This window comes from Aulostomus chinensis, chromosome 14, assembly GCF_037954235.1.
Source record: "Aulostomus chinensis isolate RoL2024-O1b breed Wild chromosome 14, RoL_Achi_v1.0, whole genome shotgun sequence".
Classification (NCBI taxonomy): Eukaryota; Metazoa; Chordata; class Actinopteri; order Syngnathiformes; family Aulostomidae; genus Aulostomus; species Aulostomus chinensis.
The window spans coordinates 7,374,173-7,396,884 of record NC_141333.1 but is presented as its reverse complement, the minus strand read 5'-3'; the positions used below and the strand labels follow the sequence as shown (position 1 = coordinate 7,396,884).

The window sequence follows — 22,712 nt, the reverse complement described above, 5'->3', positions numbered from 1 at the left end:
TCATGAAATGGACATAGAGTGTGTATCTCGCTGTATGGGCCCATGACTGATTAGTAAAAACGAAATATACCTCATAATCAATCATGCAAAAGCTAAAATAGCAAACGTGTTGACAAACTCATAAAAAGTGGGGTGTGATTGCTATCAGTGCACAACAGTATGAATATCATTATGGTCTTTCTCAAAAGGGAATAGGATGCTAACCAGCTCATTATGGAACACACCTAGAGAAAAGCCGGCTGTTGTTCTAATAAACAGCTTATTGCTTATTGCTAGCAGCTTTTCATTGCACCAATGTTACCATGGGTGAAGTGGCTCTCAAGCTCAAATGAAATGAATGAAATATTAAGTTATCATTAAGATGGACTCGAGGGAAATAAAAACATGGCCTGGACAGGTTTGATGAAGTTTAACTGAAAGTAATGGAACCATTGGACACTGAACATATCACAGTGAGGCTCACAACTTTAAACTGCATTTTAGATTCTCTTTGGAATCTCTGTAAGTCTTTTTCTCAATTACATCATGCAATTGGCATCAGATTTAGCATGTGCTTTGCTGCTGTTTCAAGAAGCTTCTTTGCTTTGTGACACCATCAAACAGTTCACAGCCCCGCCCCTCAAACGACAGGCTTTCTTTCTCATAAAGCGAGGCACGTAAATCCAAGCTAATCAAGGCAATAGCATATACTAGCTTGTCACCTCCTCATGTTTTCATGAAAGAATTAAAGTTGAGTTTAAAGCTCAGCAGAGCCTTATCGAAGCCAGAACTTAGATTTTAAGACGCAGAAGGAAGCTGCTGTGTTTCTGTCTGTCTATTCATGTCTTCTCTCCCAGCAACCACTTGTCCTGCGGTATACATAAATCCCTAGGGAGTATGAAGTGCCAGATTTTTATTATGAATAATTTATGTCCACAGATTAATTCATTTTGTTTTGAACATGTGTTTTTGGATTAGTGGTCTTGAGCTGTTTCACGTTAGTATAGATAGATAAGCTACATCTTGTTACATCCACCGCAGCACTAGCTCCTGGCACTCTGTTATACTTATGAGTTCATCTGAGATAATCCTGTTTAAACAGTCGCGAGGGAAAGAGAGGACATTTCAATGAGAGACAGCACCAGATTAAAATACTGGCTGTAGAGAGTAAGATGAATAGCTTGTGTGTTAAAAGCTAATTAAAAATGGACATCCAACAAATCTTAATCACTTCAAGTACCAGCCTTGTTGATGAAAATGGAATCATTGTTAGTTAAAAACGGCGGAAAAAGGAGCAAAACAAGAGACGGGCAGAGGGAATGAGAGGGTAAAATACAAGCTGCCAATGACTGGAATTGTCTGTGTCCAAATACATGGTCACATGCAAATTCAAACTGGTGCCATTTCAGGTCACCAGCACGAGCAGTATGAGTGATCACGTGCCATCTGTAATCACTGACAGCTCATATGCACGTACATACACACTCGTACGTAGTCAGTCATTGCATGTAGATATTGTATTCCTCATCGATCTCTTAAAGTGACCTGCCCCCCTTGGCAACCCTGAGAAAAAAAGGTGAGACAAGCGTTACGTCTGCCCTTAAACGCGATGTTTTCCGCCAAGAGAACCTCAGTCAATAAATGTGTTTGTTTACACATACCAAGCTTTATTTTGTTGTTACAATTGACTTTATCGTCATATTGCAGCGGATGTTCTGAGGCTTGTTCTCTGGCATTGCTGCAGAAATGCAAAAGTCAGCGGGTAAAAGATGATGCAAGTGGGGTTCAAGGATCATGACCTCTGACCCTACACAAGACCAACATACTGCAGCAGCACGTGAGTGTCTGACAGCGTGTCATGTTATCTTTTGGTGAATTCATGACTGTGAGAACAGATGGGACACATTACAATTTAATGGAAATTCTGTGCAAAATTAAGGTCTTTTGATCACTCACGCAAACTTAAAAAAAACAACAACAACCCAGTGACAGAAATGTTCCTTCTTGTTCAGTCTAAAAAGTATGAACACTATTCCCTCCACTGTACAGAAAAAGAATCTGCTAACAGATTCAGACTGACTAGAGAAAGAGTGAAGCTGAAACAGCGCTTGGATGAAAACACTGTTAATTAGAGCACCTATATTTACAGGGAAAGCAGCAGAGCATCCTCCAGGGAGACCAATGTAATACAAAGTCAAGATAGCAACTCGCTGTGGAGTTAATCAAGTCTTTTCATTCCAGCAAAATCTATTGTCTATGTGTGAGGGAGTGGGTGTGTTGTATCCTTCTCACTGAGAAATATGAAGCGTGGCACCACAAGAGGGTTTGACAGAAGAGAGATTCTGATGCCACACCAGAGTACGGGAGGGGTTTTGTTTACTGTCATGGGTCGGAAAACTAGATTCTTATGACTCATGTGACTCTCTTCAGGATCCAGACGCGTTTTGTGGGAAAGACTAAACAGGATGTTCAGAACAGTGTGCCTTTGTTAGTTACAGCAGAAGGTGTTAGCTGCATCATCCAACTGTAAATCACATCTCACATGTTCACACTTCGTCATCAGTCATGGATTGTAAAACAGCTCAAATCAACAGCTGTCTCCCTATATCTAGTTCCAAGTTGAAAACTTGTGCTGTGTGTAGTAATGTATAATGCAATGGACATAGAACTTAGCTGATACATTTCATCCCCATTCTTGATTGATACTACAGCATTAAAAACTGTTGAACAATAAATTAAAACTGGATGAATGGAGCTGTTCATTCAGAACTGTAGTGCAGAGCATGGTGTGCGCCACTGTAGCAGAGCTTTTTCAGGCGTAAAGCAGTGAATACATTTTTTTGAGCATCACACCACCCCTGCAAAATGATTCCTTTCACCCTTAGAAGTGGATCCATTTGGTTTGATAACATGTAGAAAGTCTAGAAGAACCACGCAATTACATTTTGTGTCCATATTCAAATTAACGGAGGGCTAACCAGAAGAAGGCTGCTGGCCAGCGGAAGTCTCAGCTATGCATCCTTTCAGTAGTGTAGTAATGTCACCACAGACACAAACTACATGTAATGTGAAATTCAAAGATATTTATCTGGTAGCAGTGAGCTTAATGAGCAAACTGTGAACTCATTTATCGAGGGCATGAATGCAAGGTATGTTCATTTATATTAGAATATGATGCACCATAGCTTTTAGCTTTTAGCATTTCACATTCATTTAAGTGGTATCACACAATACCTCAAATCTAAAAGTCCTACAGAACCATCTAATGAATTCATTGGGATGAGAATCAATATCTGGTTGAGAATAGATGTCGATGACTAACAAATGAACCTCATTGCGGCAAGTGCCTCACTATGGCGTTAAATCAATGAATCCATCGGGTGAATCACATAAGAAAAGCATAGATTGTATACGTGTTGATACAGTAATGCAGGCAGGTATGATTCTTTTAGCAGAGTAATCTTCCTGCCTGCACTATTTGTCTGCCAATCAAATTTTAACCTTTGAGCTGTCCTCACTGAGGTCCCACTGCCCCTGTTTCACCAGTGTGATTTATCTGTCATGAGGTTAACTAATCAAATTTAGGGTTTATCAGAAGCTTATCAGAGGACTATGTAACTACACTCACGTGGACCTCATTTCCCCCCCAGAGGTGAGTGATGAGGAAAAGTTGCACAACTCTTAAAAAAAAAGCCCATTTGCTGCTCCAAATATGAGGGGGGGAGGGGGGAGAGAGAGAGAGAGAGAGAGAGAGAGAGAGAGAGAGAGAAAGAGAGAGAGAGAGAAAGAGAGAGAGAGAGAGAGAAAAGCTCTTTTAAATTCATGCAGATTAAACTGAATAAGACATCAGTGAATAGCTGATAAGGTCATTGCTTGCAAAGCTTTTCAACACTATGATGTTGCTCTAAATTCTTGACAAGACTCAAAGCTCCTGCCCATCTCCAACAGTACAGCCCACATGTTACTGCTGGGCTCAGATACCTAAAATATTCATAGTGTCCTTGTCAGAACATATTTTTGCAGCTTCACTGAGCATATCTCTGCAGACTGAAAGAATGAAGGGGGCGCCAGAGTCTACAGATGACTCAGCAAACTGGGTCCTTATTGTTGGAATTAGACAAAAACACCATACATTGTTTTCTGTTTATTTCATTCTTCATTATAAAAAGACATGGATAAAATATCAGAAATGCTGAAATACTATATTTCATGTTATTTATATCGTCTTTTTTTTATTGGGGATGACACGTATTATTATAAGAATTTTTTTATTTCCCCCCAAAAAGCACAGAGATTCATACTGCATTCAAATTCTGTCACCTGTTGCATCAGCTGTGGAGTCTGTAAGGTTTATGATGTTTAAATATTTTATCAAATCTGCAGTACATATGAATTTTATTGTCAGTGGTGATATGATATGGTATTTGACTGCCTTATGTTATATGGTGTTCAGTTTGTTTATCCCTCTTACACAGAGGAAGCAGGTCGGCACAGACATCTACTACTACAACGCATGACGTACCAAGAGTTAGATCAACGTCATCTCTTTGAAACTCAGTGAAAGGAAATGTTTCTTGGCCTCATGCACAAATGTATTCTTCCCTTAATTTTTTTTCCCCTCAATTTATTCTTACAGACAGGAAGGAATGCCTGATGAGTATATGTAACACCTGATATCTCTTGTGTACCTCTAGTGACTGTCAATCACCCGGGCTTTTTAATGTTAAAAGACGTACACAGTTAAGGGACAAATATTGGAGTTACAAATAGCCACAAGAATCTGCAACCTGTCTGTAAGACTAAATTGAGGGCCAAAAGGTCCTGTTGTATGTAAGAATAAATTTGTGTGTAAGACCATTTCATGAATGAGGCTCATTGTATCCACCTACACAATGACTCCTGCTAGTGCTATATAACAGCAGAACATGAATACCAATTCTTCATTTTTTTTTACTCTCTTTGAAACCCACTTTTTGGGTCCAAATTCTGTATTCACAATTGCCGAAGAACTGAAAAACAATTCGGTGCATAGCAGTACAGATACATCTCTGCACTACTTCCATGCGATTGACAATTCTGTGCATATGAAATTTTGAACCTAAAAAATTCAAACCAGTGCGGCCTTAACTGAATATTTCAAGAGCAGAAGTATACAAATTTGTTGTGACAGTCCAAAAATAATGTGGCTCCCACTCTGCAGGAATGCTGAAGTCAGATGGTAAAAATGAGTTTTTGGAAAGACAAACCCTACCAAAGCATTGGACTGAAAAAGATTTGCTGGTGTTTAACCTTTGAATTCTATGAACACAATTAGTATCGCACAGCTTCAGTTTCGAGGTCGTTGTTTGTTTGTTTTTTTGTTTTGTTTTTAACAATTTCATTAGCACGTTTGCAAATGACATGAAGGTTGTACCGGGATGCAACAGTCACGGCATGCACTGAATCCTCTTCAGAGTGTTTTCTCGAAAACATCCCTGGTGATATGACCATAAATCCAGTCCTGGCCAGTTGATATGGACGTACCTCCTCTGCAGCCCAGGCCTGGATACACATACATAGCAATAAATAAATAAATAAAAGAGGTGAAATATGATGCAGGTGTCTGTCGTTGGCAACTAGCCTCTCATTTTCTTGACCATGAGCCAGGAATAACCTCTTTCACCTTGTCAGGAATGTCACCCCCACATGGATGGAAGCACACCGAGCCCTGATAATAATACCAGTGCAAGAGCTGTTATGAAGAGATTACTTGGTTTTGATAAACCTAATCTGTAAGTCTGCTTTGGTTGTTATTGCTTTGGTATGTATTTGAGTCATCAAGTAACACTTGCTGCCAAGTTTTCCCAAACAACCTGCCATGCAGAGAAATGCAGAAATGCACCCACACATACAGCATATTCATACTGAGGCACAGGAAGAGATTCCTCTCTAATCTCATTAAAGGTGTACTCAGATAGATCTAAGCTCTGTTCAGTCACAGCACATGTTCCTCTTCCTGAATGATGATGTCATAGGGCTGAGCCTGGATGTTCCTTCTGAATGGACATCAAACATTTATGCGGAGGTGATCATCCCTGTGTGTTGTTATGACTCACAGTCAAATATAGAGGTGAATAAAGCAAATACTAAGTAAATTTGTCTTCTGTAAGAAAATGGAATTAAATAACCAGCAGTGAAGGCAGGCTGGGACACTTCCTGTAAAAGAGAATTATAGTCCCATCTGTGGCAGAGTGCTGTCACTATGGCTGAGGGTGTGTTCTGACTACCAATTAGACTGGCTCTGCGGTGCTGTGGTCAGTTTGCTAATTTTGTATTATGTAGTCTAGGGGCTCAATAAAGTGACTATATACGCTGTCAGCAGTGGGATGGCTTGCTATGAGGTGGCCAAAAGAGATATGGCCAGTGTGGGACCCATATGAGAGGAGCTCAGGACTGCAGAGAGAGGGTGCAGAACAAGCACCCTGGGATGGAAGAAGTAATCTGGAAGGAAGTGCATGACCAAATTTACTGTAGGGAGGCTAATCAGTGCCTCTGACTGCCAACCCAACAAGCCTGCATGACTATATGGTGATGTGGTCAGTTTGCTTCCACCTGGCTTCAAGACAAGGTTGGAGTGACTCCTCTCTACCTTTGCTGTATCATCCTTGAGGTAATGACACACAAATGGCAGAGGACTCGTCCAAATCCGATCCAAAGCTAGAACCAATGGTCTCACAACAAACTCTGTAACGGTGGTGCTCCCCTGCAGATGAGCCATCATCTAACTGCTGAATGTTATGCACATTTAACCTATCTAGCATCTCAAGTCCCTGATAGGTACTGAGTAAAAGAAAAGGAGATAAAGCAAATTATACATATAAGTGAAAACACAGCGATACAGACTTTTCGAGCTATGCCAGATTCTGACTTTGCTTAAGCCAGGCTATAAAACTTGTGTTAAATTGGTTCTCTAAGTTTTGAAATTTTATTTTAATTTGGTTAGTCACAAAACTTGTAATGGAGTAGCTTTTATCCTGTTAATATATTAATTTAGTCTACCTATTTCACCACTAAGCGTGCATTTACTGGCTAAATTGTACCACTGAGAAGAATGGTTGATACATCCTCCTCACAATTTGTCTCGCAGCCTTGTATTCTCACACATTTACCACCCATTTCCCGTCTTTCCACACTCCAGATGTCATCACTTTCTGAATGGGCGGGGAGACACGCCCCCTTGTAGACGTCAGCGGCTGATGTCGCTCGCGCAGATTTTTCTCGAGAGCGCGCTTTCCTGTCAGAGCGAGCTGAGACCGGAGGGAGACTGGACGTTCCTCTGCTGCAAAGAAGAGACACGCACACACACACATCCACTACCACCGCCACCACCACCACCACCACCACCAGCTCAACAAGCAGTGCCTGCGTTGCGTCTTTTCTCTAACCAGAAACAACCAACTCTGAATTCGCATTAAATATGTCTAACATCATCTGTTGTCCAACACCTCAGGTAAGTGATATTTTTTAACCGCTTTCAAAACGAGGAATTGATGTCGTTCGATGTCTTGTCATTTGTGAAACAGCTGTGGAGACCGTCATATCCGTGACTGGTTACAGTGTGAATATATTAAAGAAACGTCATCCTAAACTACTGTTCGCCGTGTATTTTACAATGAATGGCTTTCTCTGCCCAGAACGGGTGGAACCTGCTAGAAATGGCCGGACTTTTATCTGGCGCGCACAATGTCACATACTCCAAACGCCGCTTTCCCGAATACAAGGACAGCTAATGACGCGGATGTTTGATTTATAATGCGAGCCAACAGGGAACGAAGGAGCCGTATCCCATATTGAGCACGAGTAAAGACACAGAACCTGTGAACTGTGAAGCCTTCCGGCACAGTTTAATTGTTTAATTGAATTAATTTAGCCGGCGTGGCTGTCTCATGGCTCCCCATCCTACTAGCTAAGCAGCAGGTTGTCTATCGTAGCAGGAAGGCTAACTATCTAGCTAGATATCCCAGGCTACAGACTAGCTACGTGCCTTCTGGCGTTATGATAAAGACACATCCGCTTTACCGTCTGTAAAAGCCGACATCATGAGATTGTGAAAAGGCCGCTTGACCCATTTTGTATTGGCGGGATGCATGGGTATGCCTTCTGGCTCCTCGCCAAGCAGTAAAGCTCCAGTACATTACTACACCAGAGGAGGAGGAGGAGGAGGATGTGGACAACCGAATGACATTGCTTTGCAGCCAGACAACCATAGCGAGTGTCCAGTCGTAAGACTTGTCCACTGGGGGATGGCAAGAGTATGTATCATTGCAATGGTACATCCTGTACTATACTTAGTATTTGTAGTGCCACATTTGCTTCAAAAAATATAGGCGTTGAACCTACTAAACACAACATTGACGCATCAGTATGGGTGTTCCACATTGTCTGCTGTGCTATATTGATTGTTCAGCAAAAGGAAACGGTCTTCCGGATTGCTTTATGCCGTAGTGTTTGACCTACTGTGCTGTTAATCCGAGTCTGAGCTACCAAACACGTGGAGATATAACCCTGATTGAATGGCTTTATAAAGGAAAAGAATAGCTTGCATGATTAAAAACAACATTATGCAGCCGGTTTCTTTTGGGTTTTGCATTTTGACGATTTATAATGCAGTTTTGCTGCTGCTGTGGTCCCGCTTCTATTAATGTCCGCGTTATTGAGATTTAATTGCTTTAGTTTTGGAACGACTTCATTCGTAAAAATACTTTTTTTGAATTTAATCCAGACTGTAGTTTTCTTTTCTTCTAATTTTTTAAGGTATTATTGTGTCTCAGTTGAACCACTGCTCTGATACAGAGATGTGGATTTGTTTTTATATATGGATAAAATAAATAAGGGCAACCATTCAGATCGCTCAAGCTGTGTTAAATGGAACCAGTACATTTCCGTACAATTAGATGTGGATTAAAAATGCGGCAGTGACGTCTTTTCACCACTTGGGGGGTGTCTAACAAGCCTTGATTGCTCAGAGTCTGACATGCGCTTTTGTGCCTGACTAGTCAAATGGAAAAATTGAGTGACAAATGTATTAAGAGGTATCCTCCTACTCTGCTCTTCTTTATTCCCTTCTTGTCAAGGATGTGCTTGTAAATGTACATTTACATGTCTTTACATTAATTCTTGAAGCTGGCACTCTTACCCAGTATCACCATACTTGATTCTTATGTCCATGTTAAGGATAAGATTTGACTAGACGGCAAGAAATAAGCGCATTGTGTGTGCTAAGTGTTGCGCGGCAGATACCTTTGTACTCTTATGAAGCCCGGTATAATCCCCAACTGCTGTTTTCCAGGGGTAATTGCACATGATTGTGTTATCAGTTTATAGAAGGCTGCCACAGCTGTGATTAAGACAGCAATGTTTTAAGAATTGTCTAGAGAGCTGTGGGTGTGGCTTATGTGGTAGTGTGGCTTAAGAGCTACTGCTTAGAGGAGAAATGAGGTGAGAATGGTGGAACCAACCATGTGTAGGAGTCAGAATTAGAGGCTTCACAAGTAGTCTTCTGACATATTGCATAATCATTCAAAACTGGGTCAGTATTCCCTACACACTCATACACACAGTGAATTGTAGCCTTCAATGCCAACCCTGCTGCACATGTGGTTTAGGGGAGTACAAAGGGACCATAGTATGTTCGAGCATGTCTCCTCACAGTCAGGCTTTCCCCTATAAATCCTTGACGTTTGGTAGTTTCATACAAGCACCTTTCACCAGTGTGCTAAAGCAGTTTGATGACATGTTTGTATGTTGGTGGTTTCTTTTGTTTGCGGTCTTGAAAGATGCAAATCATGAGAAGTTTGACAGCTAAGAAAAGAACAGGCTCCGCTCACTGCCTGTTCTCAAATAGTGTAATGCACATTTTTAAGAGTAAAGCAATAAATTTTTCAGAGTTCTTTTTACTCCATCATCCCCCTTTAGACAGATATAGCAAACATCCTCCTTTTTTTTTGTTCTTTTTTTATCTTTTGTGGTGTGCTTGAAAACCTGTTAACAAAATACTTGAATGCGTCACGAATCTCAACATTATTCCTCTTTGTTGCTCTTCTGATGTGAACGATAAAGCATTCCGCACAGTGAGGTGCTATATTTACAGTTTACTAGAGCAGCAGTACCCACAAAACAATTATAAAATCTCCCTCTCCATCTCTTACTTTGATCTTAGGTTTTGGACTTAAATCTCTGACATTGGTTTCCACCTTGATCCACTTAGATGAGATTTATATTGAAGCTGCCAAATCCTCTCATGAGCACTGAGCAGCAATATATATTATTTAACAATCAAGTGCCAACGGTGTAATCACGCTCACTCGGAGATTCCTTGCATTATAGATAATGGTAATTTATAAATGATCGGTTTTGCTCAGAAAGTATGGCCACAGACATCGAGATTTCTTGTAGCATTTGCTTTGAGACAAAATCTACAAATACAGTCTCTCTCTTGGTGAATTCAATTAATAGATTCTAGATGGGAGTTTAAGGTGATTTGCTGGGATGTCACCTGGGATAATTTAATCTGAAGATGATAGTATTTCAGGCTAGTTAAATACTGATATAATATGATGATAGTATTGATAGATATTGTTGAATTAATTCCAGAGCATCATAGATACGCACACTGACTTTTTTTTTTTTTTTTAAGAGGATAGTTAAATAAAATGTCTTAGCTCAGGGAATTCTAACTCTGCTCAGTTTGAGTGCTCAAATTCCCCAGAGTGTAAGCATTTTTTTTTTTCAGCTGAAGGGGGAAAAAAATCCTAGAAAATACTATTGAAGAACAATCACACCTTTCACACATGGCCTTGAGTTTGCCAGAATGTTTGCATTTCTTTCCTCAACCATCTGGGGGAAGTTATTTTCTTTAACATACCAAGGACATGCTGCGTGCCCTTTGTCAGATGTCTGTTGTGAAAATGTCCTTTGTAAATCTCTTGCAATTATAAAATCCTTTTTGGAGCCTGACCAAGCGATTGACTCATCTTCTTGAAGTAGCATGTTTGTTTTAGTCAAAGAAGTTTGTATTCATTAGTTTCAGGGCTTCTAGGTGTCCAAGTCCCACTTGAATTTTTGAAAGAATGTTTGCACCAGGACTCATCTGAAATCTGCCACTTTCAATAGGTGACAAGTACATCATATCCTCACCAGATAAGTAAATAAGTCTTATAAAATGATTATATAATGCCATGAGAGTAGGAGCGCACGCAGGCACACACACACACTTGCACACTCATGTAAGTCAAGGTACTCAGGAAAGCTTTGTCACTTGAAGTGTGGCTAGAGTTTCTGACTATGGAGCAGCTGCTATGCTCCATCTTGCTCTCTGTCCTCGTGTGGGATGGTGATGGAACTTGTGATTAGGCATTAAATTACATCAGTTGTGAGCCTTCAGGATTTAAATGGTGAAAGTGAGATCTGTGTTTTGTGGGGTTTTTTCCCCCCAGAAATTTATTGGTTGGCTTTACATAGCAGTATTGGTTAGATTTTCGTGCAGTGCTCATGATGGCCAATCAGAGTTCATGCTACAGCCATGCAGCTGCATAAAAGCCCGACCATCGTTGTATATCACCCACTGACAGGCTGTGGAAATGCTCCCACAGGTTTGTCCCTCCTGCACTGTCCTTATAGGTCAATGTTAGAATGATGGTGCTCCTGTAGGGTGGAGCCAGTCAGTGGGGCTTGTCATAAGATCTATTTGGAGTGGCTTGCCTCACAGAGCAGACTGACCTGAAGGCCGGAGAGGGATTGGAGGGTCTTGTCTGGCCTGATGGGACATATCAGCAGGTGTGGAAAATTTAAAGCGCAAAATGGTGGGTTTTGTATGCGTGGAGTATCAGAGATGTATCACAGCTGCTCACTTACATGGCATATTGGGACAAAATGCAGCATTCTTGTTTTTCTTTTGAATTCGTCAAGGATATTGTACTTAGATGGAGCAACCAGAATAAGATCGCCTAATCTTCTATTTTCAATGCAACATTTTAACATGGTTGGAAAATGACTGGTGAACGAGTGCAAGAGGAGGAGGAATGGAAGGCTGCCTTCAGTTACCACGTGGAACTGACTCATGCTAGCATTGCACCACCAAGTGCCAAGAACAGGCAGCATCAGTTTCAGAATAAGCCATTTCCCCTCTCTTTACTTTAGAAGAAAACTCATATCCCTTTTTTCCCCTTTGTCTCCTTTTTCTTCCAGGTTATAATGTATGACCAACACAGAATAAGAACAACTCTATAGCCAACGGGTTCCCGAGGACTTGATTACAGTCGCTTCAAGCCTGATAGTTTGTCGGTGCGGCTGCTCCCCCTCTCCCTTTTGCTCACGCCTGTGTAGTCAACTGGCATTTCTTCTGACAACCTCCCCACTCCTCGGGTGAAGAAGACTAGAGTTTCCCTGTGATCTCTGTCTGCTTTGCCTGTTGTCCACCTTCAGTACCAATTCTACTCTCAGCAGTGGAGCTTCCCTGGATTTGCATTATTCTCTATTAGGTAAGACCATGACTAATGCATGCAAGGGATAATGCACAATGCAGAGTATAGTCACCTAATCCTAATCCTTTCTCTGTGTTCATCAATTAATAAAGTCAGCGGAAGGCATGCTGTACAGCATAAAGAATATATTTTAAGAGACCATGTGTACTATTAATGATACTGTAAATGTTACAATTTGATGAATTGGACTCGAAGTATCTTTAAAGCTACTTACTGCATGACCTTATTTGGTTGACATGTATTTATTTTTACGACTACTTCAGGCACACCATCAAAATTCACCCAAGATGATTCCAAACGGTTATTTGATCTTTGAGGATGAGAGTTTCCTGGATTCCACCGTGGCCAAAATGAACGCTCTGAGAAAGAGCGGGCAGTTCTGTGACGTTAGACTTCAGGTAGGATTTACGGCAAACACACAGTCACACTTGGGCTTATGCACTTTTTGTTTTTGTTATCCCCCCCGAAAGGCCACTAAGCCACTCTGTGAAACATAAGAGCAGAGCAGCAAGGGGTGCAGTGCGGGGGCTAAAATGACAAGCATTCTATTAAATATAAAACTGTATGAAATGTAGAAAATGTCAACATATTAGTGAGTGAGTGATGAATGAGGTTATATGTTTGTTAAAAAAAAAGCTTAATAAGTCATGCTACAGTGGGAAGAAGAGAGGTTTTTTTGTTGTTGTGTTAATGGTGCAGAGCTGTGAAAGATTTGTGCAACTCATCAGGCAATGACATTAAAAGTGTCTTCTGAGACAAGGGATCCAATAACTTTTTTTTTTTTTTTTTCACAGAAGAAATTTTTATGTCACATTAGGAAAAGATAAACATGATGACTGAATTCCATTTAGCTACTTCACTTTCAGTGCTGAATCATGGTGATTAATGCAATACTGTCATCTTTTAGTCTAGATGTTTAATTTGGAAAAAAAAAAAAGCATGATTCAAATTTATTGTGGATTATATTTTCCTGTACCCTGTAAATACTTGATGCAATAATGTTTTGTAGCAGTTTACATTCATACATGTGTGTTTTATAATGTTGAAGTTTATTTTACTCAAACAAACCCTAACTGTTTGTCTTTTTGTCCCTTTACTGTACCAGGTATGTGGTCATGAGCTGATGGCTCATCGTGCTGTTCTGGCTTGCTGCAGTCCCTACCTGTTTGAGATCTTTAACAGTGACATTGAGCCTCATGGAGTCTCTCACGTCACCTTTGAGGACTTGGACCCCGAGGCTGTAGAGATCTTGCTCAACTATGCCTATACTGCCCAGTCAGTAGCGTTTACTGCCTTTGCCTCTTGTTCTTACACCTGCAGGTTTCTCAACTTTAGGAACTGATTGATTTCCCTTTGTTTTCCGTGTGCATAGGCTTAAGGCAGACAAGGAGCTGGTCAAGGAAGTTTACTCTGCAGCCAAGAGGTTCAAGATGGAACGGGTCAAACAGGTTTGATATGTCTTGTTGTCATGCTGATGAAATCACAGAAGGAAGATTGGCATCTGTTAATTTTTACAGGCTACAAATAATTGTGTTGAAGGTGCAATTGACTCCAATATCCCCAACTCTCATCAGATTTGTGGTGACTACCTTCTGACTAAGATGGATTCTCAGAGCGCCATTTCCTTTCGGAACTTTGCCAGCTCCATGGGAGATGCCAGAGTTTTGGCCAAGGTGGATGCTTACATCCAAGATCACCTACTGGAGGTGTCCGAACAGGAGGACTTCCTCAAACTTCCCCGCCTCAAGGTATACACTGATTGCCAAAGTGTTGCCAATGTGTTCATAGGTTACTTTGTAGCCATGAAACTACAAGAGAGCACAGCTGAGACTTTTTTTGTGGTAATATGTAAGCAAACCCGAACCAGCCATTCACATATAGATGCAGAGTGACTGATTTCCATTTGTGGATCCTAGCTATTTTTGTCCTTCTTTTCTTCCTCACTAAAACCAGCCAGCGGTGGTGGACTTAAGTTAAATAAAACTGGATTAAGTTTTGTATTTTACCCGTTCTGACTTTGAAATGAGATTAACAATACTTATGAGGGTGGGCCTCTTATGGATTTATCTACACCTAAAGCCTGCTCAGAAGGGAGTGAGGTTAGGTGGGGCAAACCTACACTCTTAATGAATATCACCTTGGGCCTATGAGTTTATTATGTTCTTGTTGCATTTTTTTCTTCATACTTAAAGATATCAAATGAAGAAAACTGCGGTGAGAGATCTATTTGTAAATCGCTAGTGAATAAATGTTACTGTCCTGATTTGAGCTAAATATATTTGTTAATACTGTAGTTCTCCTCATGAACAAGACAAATCTGTTGAACTGTATTGATCGTGATTGCAAATGTTGCCAGCTGGCAGCCTATTGATCCCTTCGCTAATTGCTGTTATGTTACTTGGGTAGCTTTGGGAAACAAAAGATATTATAGACTCTAGAGGCCCTTTTGTGCTCTGCTGAAGGAAGCAGCTTGATCAGCCAAGAGTAAAGAAGCAATGAGCAGGTTTCAGGCTTCGAGCTACTTCAGCTGGTTTAAAGGGACCAAGCGCATACTTGTCTCCTGGACTCGGTGTGTATGTTCAGGTGATAAGGCTGGATGTCAACAGTGAGTTTAATCAAGATTGCTCAAGTGCAAATATGTGATAGGCCACACCCAGTGGCAAGAATTAATATGGCACTTAAGATTTTGGAGCATTCATGGCATCAGAGTGTGTGCACCAAATTGGATGAAATTCTCCATTCAGATGTATGATTGGACAAATGGTTGCAGCCAGTTTCCCGCCAAGCCCCACTCTGTGGTCACGGGTGGCCATGTTTTTTGGATCAGTTCTCCTCATTTACAGTAGCACAGTGAAGCTCATTTCCCCCAAATTTATAAGACAAGTTTGGTGCACATATAGTGAGAATCCAAAGGGTAAATATGAGTTGGAGTGCCACCATTTGACTGTTTGCAGCCATGTTTCTTGTGATGTGCATTTGGGCCACATTTCCAGTTACTTGGCCACGTCTCATGTCTGCAGCACATTCCAAGTAAAGATGACTTGTTAAAGTAAATTGAGCCATTGTGGAAGGCCACGAATAATAAAAATAATAAATAATAACAAAACGGCCAAATAAAGCACTATTAAGACCGATTACTTTGGAGACAAACTAATTGATCAAATGTGCTCAAAGCTTTGCTTAATTTGTACTCAGGCAGTAAGCTCAAGTTTCCTCCAGAGAAATAAGTCATGCTCTTAATTTCCTCAGTGATGTAGTCACTTAATTCTTTCAGTGTGTGAATTTAACTCCCGTTTCACCCTGATTGTATGTTTACAGTTAGAAGTAATGCTAGAAGACAACCTGACCCTGCCCAGCAACGGCAAGCTTTACTCAAAGGTGCTTAACTGGGTGCAGCGTAGCCTTTGGGAGAACGGAGACCAACTGGAACGACTCATGGAGGAGGTCAGTACCAGGGTGTGCAGTTTCAACTCTCAAACCGATCTTCATTCTTACCCTGCCCCTTCCCCTTTTCCGATTCCTCCTGTTTTTGACGTTAAGTAGTCGTTAAGGGGGCTGAAATAGAAGTAGCATGCCCTTGTCATGCTGCGATGTCAGGATTGTTCTTTTTTCCCTCTGATTTGTTGAGGTTTTTGCAGTATGCAACTCTGTACCCCTGAACCATACTACAAATTAGAGGTGAGCCAAAAAGAGCCCCTGTTTGCTCTTGTTTCTTGCTTCCACTATTCTCCTTTTGGGTTGTGGTTGATTTTACATACAGCCCCACCTGAGTATTCTCCGAAACGCAAAACAAGTTGTTGAAGGTTTGACCCTTGATTCTGCTGTCTCACTGCCACTTTACTTTCTGAGCAGGTGCGTGTTTGTTGTGCTAGAACTAACAGGCACTCCTCCCCGTTGATTTATCTCTCCTGTAGGTTTATTAGCAGCAGCAGGAGACCAGACTGAGGAGCCAGGACTGAGCCACCAGGGTAATGAGTCAGAGAAAAAGGAGGCAGAGGAGCACTGCTGCCTCTCAACAGCCTCTCTTTGCAGCCAACCAGCACTGTGCTCCCATCTGTCCATGCCGTATATGCAGATGCACCCCTGAATTTACAAGAACAAATAGAAGATGCATTTTTGTAATCAATGCATCTCACTGAACGCTCCTTTACTGTGTTTACACATCTGGCACCACCAAAACCACTTGTTTTAGGCACCGGACAGCAACTGGCGCTGTACATGAGCATAGTGGAGCAAAATCACTGGCCTAACGATAAATTGTTAACCTTCAAGACTAAATTTATCATTTTAAGATACTTCTGATTTTTGGGGGGGGGGGGGGGGGATGATTTGCCCTGGAGATGGGGACCGTCAAACATTTTTCAGACTTTTTTTTTTTTTTTTGTCTTTTGAAAATTGAACAAAGTTTTCTGGATGCCAATGACTGCACAGTCACATAGGTGGCTACAACACCAGTAGAGAAGGGCTCAACAGGAAGAAGGAATTCTGTACTCAAGAAATATAGAAATAATCATAATGTGTGGAGGTGGAAGTTGTTGAAAACCCAGTGGAATTTAGGACGCTTGCTGTATTGTCAGCTCCCGTAACAGTTCTCATGACACGTATGGGAAGGGGAGCGCTGATGATAGCAATTTTTCAGCTTAGAAGAAGAACAATGTAACTCTGATCTCAGAGACATTGCAAACGTATTTGTGAACATGCAGTTATTGAAAAATGACTGAAATGCTGTTAAAACACATTGACAGTGCACCGTTTAACCCCCCCCCCCCTCACTGTAGCTGCAACACAAACCTGCTCAACCAGAAACAATTCATCTCCAACATTATGTAATGAACAATGTGCGAGCAGTCACATTGTTAGCGGGACGTGAGTATTCATCTGACACGTCTAAAGCCTCGAGTCAACTTAACTTGGCTCATTTTTTTGACTAAAGACATATAAAAGTGTATTGAACTAAGGTTGAGTTGAGGCCATGTAATATTTTAATGTCAATGCAAAACCTGCTTTTTAAAGAAATGACTTGTGTGTTAAAGTGTCAACTTCTAGAGAAAAAAAAATCAATATTCAATTATTACAGTAAACCTTCATTAGTACAAGGTTTGATCTGGACTGAACAAAAGGGGAATTAAACCATGCTTGGTTTTGTAGGATGGTGAAGGGAAAGAAGGCCATGATGTGTTGGAAATAGCTGGGGATTTTTATTATTATTGGGTTTTTTTTTTTAAATAATAGTCAACTGGCTTTCTGAAACAGAGCCAACCACTCTTTTTTTTTTTCTGATGGATTTTTTGACTTTGCCGAACTAGCACTCATTGTGTGTGTTGGGCCTCTCATGGTAAAGATTCTGGTGCTTGGTCTACAAGTCCAAGACGGTCAGTTTTTGCTTTAAGCAAAACAAAAAAACAACAGTTGTATCTTAAATATTGGTGACCACATCCCAGAATGCAATGATGTTGCTGCTATTGTTTTGTCATCTGGATTTGACTGCCATCAAAATGACAACTTCTTCAGCTAAAGGACCGGTTTCCAAGCAGCACGGGTGAAAAGGGGGCCCCATGTAGCCCTCCTCTTCTTCATTCTCCACAGAAGATCTTTCCAGATGCAACCTGTTCTTCTTCACCAGATCACTTTTTGTTTTTAGATGCAAATGAGGAGGGGCCCTGGCCAGCCAAATGGCACATACCCTCTTGAACATTTAACCCACTCAAAGCAGTGGCATCAATGAGTGTCCCTCTGAAGGAAACCTTGCATCTAAGAGAAGATCCAGGCCTTTGTCCCTTCCTACTCTTCCTCTTCACAGCACTGCCCCCTTCCTCCTTCTTCCTCCCCCTTGTGTAGGGGTTCTTGGTTGTGTTGCCATGGAGACAGCCACATGGGTGTGTTGTTCCTGTTTGTCTTTCAGGTGCAAACGCTGTACTACTCACCTGACCATAAGCTGGTGGATGGAGGGCTGGTGATTGAGGGGCACAGTGAGGTGTTTGGTAGCGAGGAGGACCACCTTCAGTTTGTGCAGGTACTCTTCAGCTTGTGGTTGGCTTCACTGCAGCGAGCCTCTACCTTGTGTTGCTTAGCAGTGTGTAGCTTGTGCCCGCCTTCAAGTAGATTTTGCCCCTTTTCATTGCACAATTGCCACAAGAATTTATTCCAATGGATTAGCAAGCCATCAGGTATAAGACCTGTCTGGCTTTGCCATTGACCAGAAATGAAGATATTTTGATATTAAGCCAATCTCAATCCAGTGGGTGTTTGGGATTCTGAGTTGTGACTGTTCCATGTGGTGTTAGAGCTTGACGTAGACTGGTCCTGGGCTTTACTTTGGAGTGCTGCGTTGTTGGTGTCAGAGGTTGATGGGTGCCAATTCATGCTTACTGTTACTCAAAGCACGTTTATTGGACCAGCTTGATAAATAGTAGGCTCGGATAGATCAGCTGGTTTTGGCCGTTGGTGGGCCTGTGGTGCCGATTTGGCTTCTGTAGCTGCGCTGTGCTCTTGCAGAAGAAACCGGTACGGGAGAGCAACCAGAGACAGATGAGCTGCAGCTCCTCAGGAAGCCTGTCGCCCTCCAACCAAGCAGCAAATGCCCCGAAACCAACTGCCAGGAGAGAGTGGAAGTACATTGCCTCAGAGAAGACCACAAGTAAGTTACAAAGTCACAGAAATCATATATTATCTTTTCATAGGTTATTAATATTTTAATGCAAAAGTTTCACAGCAATTTGTGGGAATAAAGTCAAATGTTTGGGGGCTTTTTGCTAACTTAAAGGCCACGCTAATTATTTTCATGCCACTCTTAACAGCTGTGGCCAGAAGCATCATGTTTGGGGTTTGGATGAATCAGTGATGAACTGATAAGATTGTGGTGGTCAGAGGTCAAGCTCACTGTGACCTCATCTCTGTCCCACTCCTGTGAACTGAGGGTCATGTCACAGGAATGCATGAAGAGAATTTCATCTTTGGCAGACTTGGACTTGCGGATGAACTTCAGACACGGATTATTGCAGGATTTCTGAAAGGGGCCAAATGGAATAAAGTGAAGAAATCTTTTATGTTCAAGGTGATTTTTAACAATCTTCAATCTTTCCCCAGACAACACCTACCTTTGTCTGGCTGTGCTGGATGGTGTGTTGTGTGTGATCTTCTTGCACGGTCGCAGCAGCCCTCAGACCTCTCCCTCTGCCACCCCCTGTCTGATGAAGAGCCTCAGCTTCGAGGCCCAGCCCGAGGAGCTGGAGGAACACCCGCTCTCACCCATGCATTACGCTCGCTCTGGCCTGGGCACCGCAGCCCTCAACTCAAGACTCATCGCAGCAGGTCAGAACTTCATTTGTGTCAATGGTTTTGTGATCGAGTTACTGAAGGCCCAGTCAGGTTTAATGCAGCTATCCATGAATAAACGTCTGGATCTGTGTCTTTACTTGTTGCTATGTAGTATTGGGATTATGCTGAAAAACTGGGCCATTCTTGTAGTCTTGATGTGTCTTGATGTTCTGCAGGAGGCTACAACAGAGAGGAATGTCTGAGGACTGTGGAGTGTTACAACCCAAAAGAAGACCGCTGGACCTTCATCGCTCCCATGCGAACTCCAAGAGCTCGCTTCCAAATGGCTGTGCTGATGGTGCTTAGCGCTTACTCTCAGATTTGTGTATAAACAAATTAAATTTGAATGTTGGCCTTGTAGGATAATGGTGAAAATAAATATTCAATATTGTTTGGGTAATTCCAACCCTACAGGGTCAACTGTACGTGATCGGAGGCTCCAATGGACATTCTGACGAGCTGAGCTGTGGGGAGACATACGATCCACACGCTGATGAATGGGTTCAGGTGCCAGAGCTCAGGACAAACCGCTGCAATGCAGGTCAGACTGCCCCCCCATTCACTGATGGAATGTTGAGGAAGTTGTTTATTTAATTGTCTTTGCAAGTTTAGCTGATTCCTGTCATCTGATTTTCATTTTATTTATTTATTTTTTTTAGGCGTCTGCTCCTTGAACAACAAACTGTATGTTGTGGGAGGGTCGGACCCCTGTGGGCAGAAGGGCCTGAAGAACTGTGATGCTTTTGATCCCGTGACCAAAATCTGGTCCAACTGTGCCGCCCTCAACATCAGTAAGTCCCAAATCCACAGAACATTCCACCAACCGTGAGCCATACGCCATTTTTGCAGTCAGTCATGGGGAGTAGAAGGTAAAGGGGGAAATATGAGTTTTATTAATGAAGTGACTTGGTTTTCAGGGAGGCACCAGGCAGCAGTGTGTGAGTTGGATGGCTTCATGTACGTGATTGGAGGGGCGGAGTCGTGGAACTGCCTGAACACTGTGGAACGCTATAACCCTGAGAACGACACCTGGACCCTGATAGCGCCCATGAATGTAGCTCGTAGAGGGGCCGGTGTTGCTGTCCATGCTGGTAAGCCAAAGACCCCAGGAGACTCGTTCTGTAGCTTCTGCATCATGTCTGTATGTCTGGTTGATGCTATCGTCCCTCACTCTGTCCAGGCAAACTTTTTGTCGTTGGCGGCTTTGACGGCACCCACGCGCTCCGCTGCGTGGAAGTATATGACCCCGCCCGCAACGAGTGGAGGATGCTGGGAAGCATGACCTCCTCTCGCAGCAACGCAGGCGTGGCCATGCTGGATGGCACCATCTATGCCGTGGGCGGCTTTGACGGAAACGAGTTCCTGAATACGATGGAGGTGTACAATCCAGAGAAGAATGAGTGGAACGACTGCACCCAGGCCCCCTCTCCCCTCTCTGACTAAGGAGGAGGGAGACGGGGAAGAGGAGGGGAGGGGGTTTCACAGTGCTTCACGTTTTTTCCAAACTAACAGGCTTAGTGACGTAATCGTGTGTCGTGATGTTTCGTGTGTATGAGCGGACGGGGGTTGTCAGGGATGCGGGGTCTTCAGTGAAGACTGGCTTATATTTGGTGGGTGGGGGGGAGGGGGGGTGGGGTTGTTGCCCAAAGCAACATGACGCCTTTGCATATTGCATATAATGTTTTACGTGCTGTATATATTTTGTTTCTTCCTCATTTTTTGTCATATGCCAACAATTAACACACATTTAGTGCTTTTTTTTTTCTCTTAGAGTTGTCACTTTCATTGAGGGTTTTCAGAAGAACTAGCTACTATCGGTCACTTGGAAGGTGGCAGTGTGGTGTGGTGACGATTTGACTTTTTGAAAGTTAAAGTTGAAGATAACTTCTGTCGTGGAAATGTAATTTTGCTCACACATTTAAAGGTCAGTGGTTGAAGCCTTACTCCTCAGCGTGCAAGTTGACTTAAAACCCTGTCATGGAATAATCGTGTCATCTTAAACCAGCTGGATTGCTTTTTGAATCTCAAATGATTGCCTTTTTATATTTTTTATACACTGCTGATTTACCAATAAAATAAAAGTAGTAGCAGACAGCTTTAGTCGATGAATCTAACCAGTGCCAGTTTTTAGTTAAAAAATTTTTGTGCACACACACCACACACACGCACAACCATGCTTCTGCTAACCAAACTTTTGTTATTGTGACTTAACCGATTGTTGTATGTAGAGATGCAGTTTACTGAAGGTCTTTTTTTCTTTTTCTTTCTATTGTGTTTAAAGTGTCAGGCATTGGCAGATTTTTCTGGAAGGAGTGTTCGAGCAAGAAAATTATCACATTTGTTACATTTCTTAATTATTAATAAATCATTTAAATCTTAATTTTGGTTGTGAGCCTTTTTCCTTCATTGCAACACGAGTGTATTCATTCTTTGCAATTGTATTCTGGAAATCCTGCACTGCCTTGGTATTTTGTGTGGAAGTCAAAGGTCAGCAGCTGAACTAGTTGCAGCAAGCCTTGACTAATTTAACAGCTGAACCGCTAAATATAGATTTGTCACCTCATCTCCCTCTTGCCTTTCTAAGAGCATAAAGTAATTCCTGAGGCCTGGTCAGTGCTGTCCAAGCTTTCATGGCCACCGGTTTCTTAGGGACCATCGCCCACATCAGGGTTTATTTTTTTCCCTTGCTGCTCTTACTGTAAGTGTCTTTTCAGGGAGGATTATACTAAGCTGGTTAACAGACCTCAGCCGGAAGGGACGACGGCAGAATCTGGATGTGGGAGGGTTGAATCCAGCCCTGCTGCATCTGCATGACCTCAGACATCCTGCTCTGGGTGTGATACGTTCCTGCCATCTGCTCAGTCACACCCGGCTCATTCAAAGTTAGTCCTGAGA

General features: G+C 42.1%; 1 protein-coding gene across 1 annotated transcript; it reads left to right on the top strand.

Annotated features, from left to right (window-relative positions):
• The first annotated feature begins 7,244 nt into the window (after positions 1-7,244).
• On the top strand, positions 7,245-22,197 carry ivns1abpa (influenza virus NS1A binding protein a). Its single transcript, XM_086224147.1, has 15 exons — positions 7,245-7,468; positions 12,205-12,497; positions 12,764-12,898; positions 13,606-13,775; positions 13,873-13,948; positions 14,075-14,248; positions 15,819-15,944; positions 18,403-18,513; positions 18,996-19,137; positions 19,587-19,811; positions 19,994-20,115; positions 20,232-20,358; positions 20,477-20,608; positions 20,735-20,908; positions 20,998-22,197. The coding sequence occupies exons 3-15, from the start codon at positions 12,788-12,790 to the stop codon at positions 21,258-21,260; spliced, it is 1,953 nt and encodes a 650-aa protein (XP_086080273.1). The 5' UTR covers positions 7,245-7,468; positions 12,205-12,497; positions 12,764-12,787; the 3' UTR covers positions 21,261-22,197.
• Positions 22,198-22,712: the final 515 nt, after the last annotated feature.

What these genes read in the sequence shown, in the direction of transcription:
- ivns1abpa (XM_086224147.1), top strand. Translation starts at nt 12,788, where the DNA reads ATGATTCCAAACGGTTATTTGATCTTTGAGGATGAGAGTTTCCTGGAT. An exon ending in TCAAACTTCCCCGCCTCAAG is followed by an intron (nt 14,249 to 15,818) that starts GTATACACTGAT and finishes GTATGTTTACAG; the next exon opens with TTAGAAGTAATGCTAGAAGA. An exon ending in TGGAACGACTCATGGAGGAG is followed by an intron (nt 15,945 to 18,402) that starts GTCAGTACCAGG and finishes TTTGTCTTTCAG; the next exon opens with GTGCAAACGCTGTACTACTC.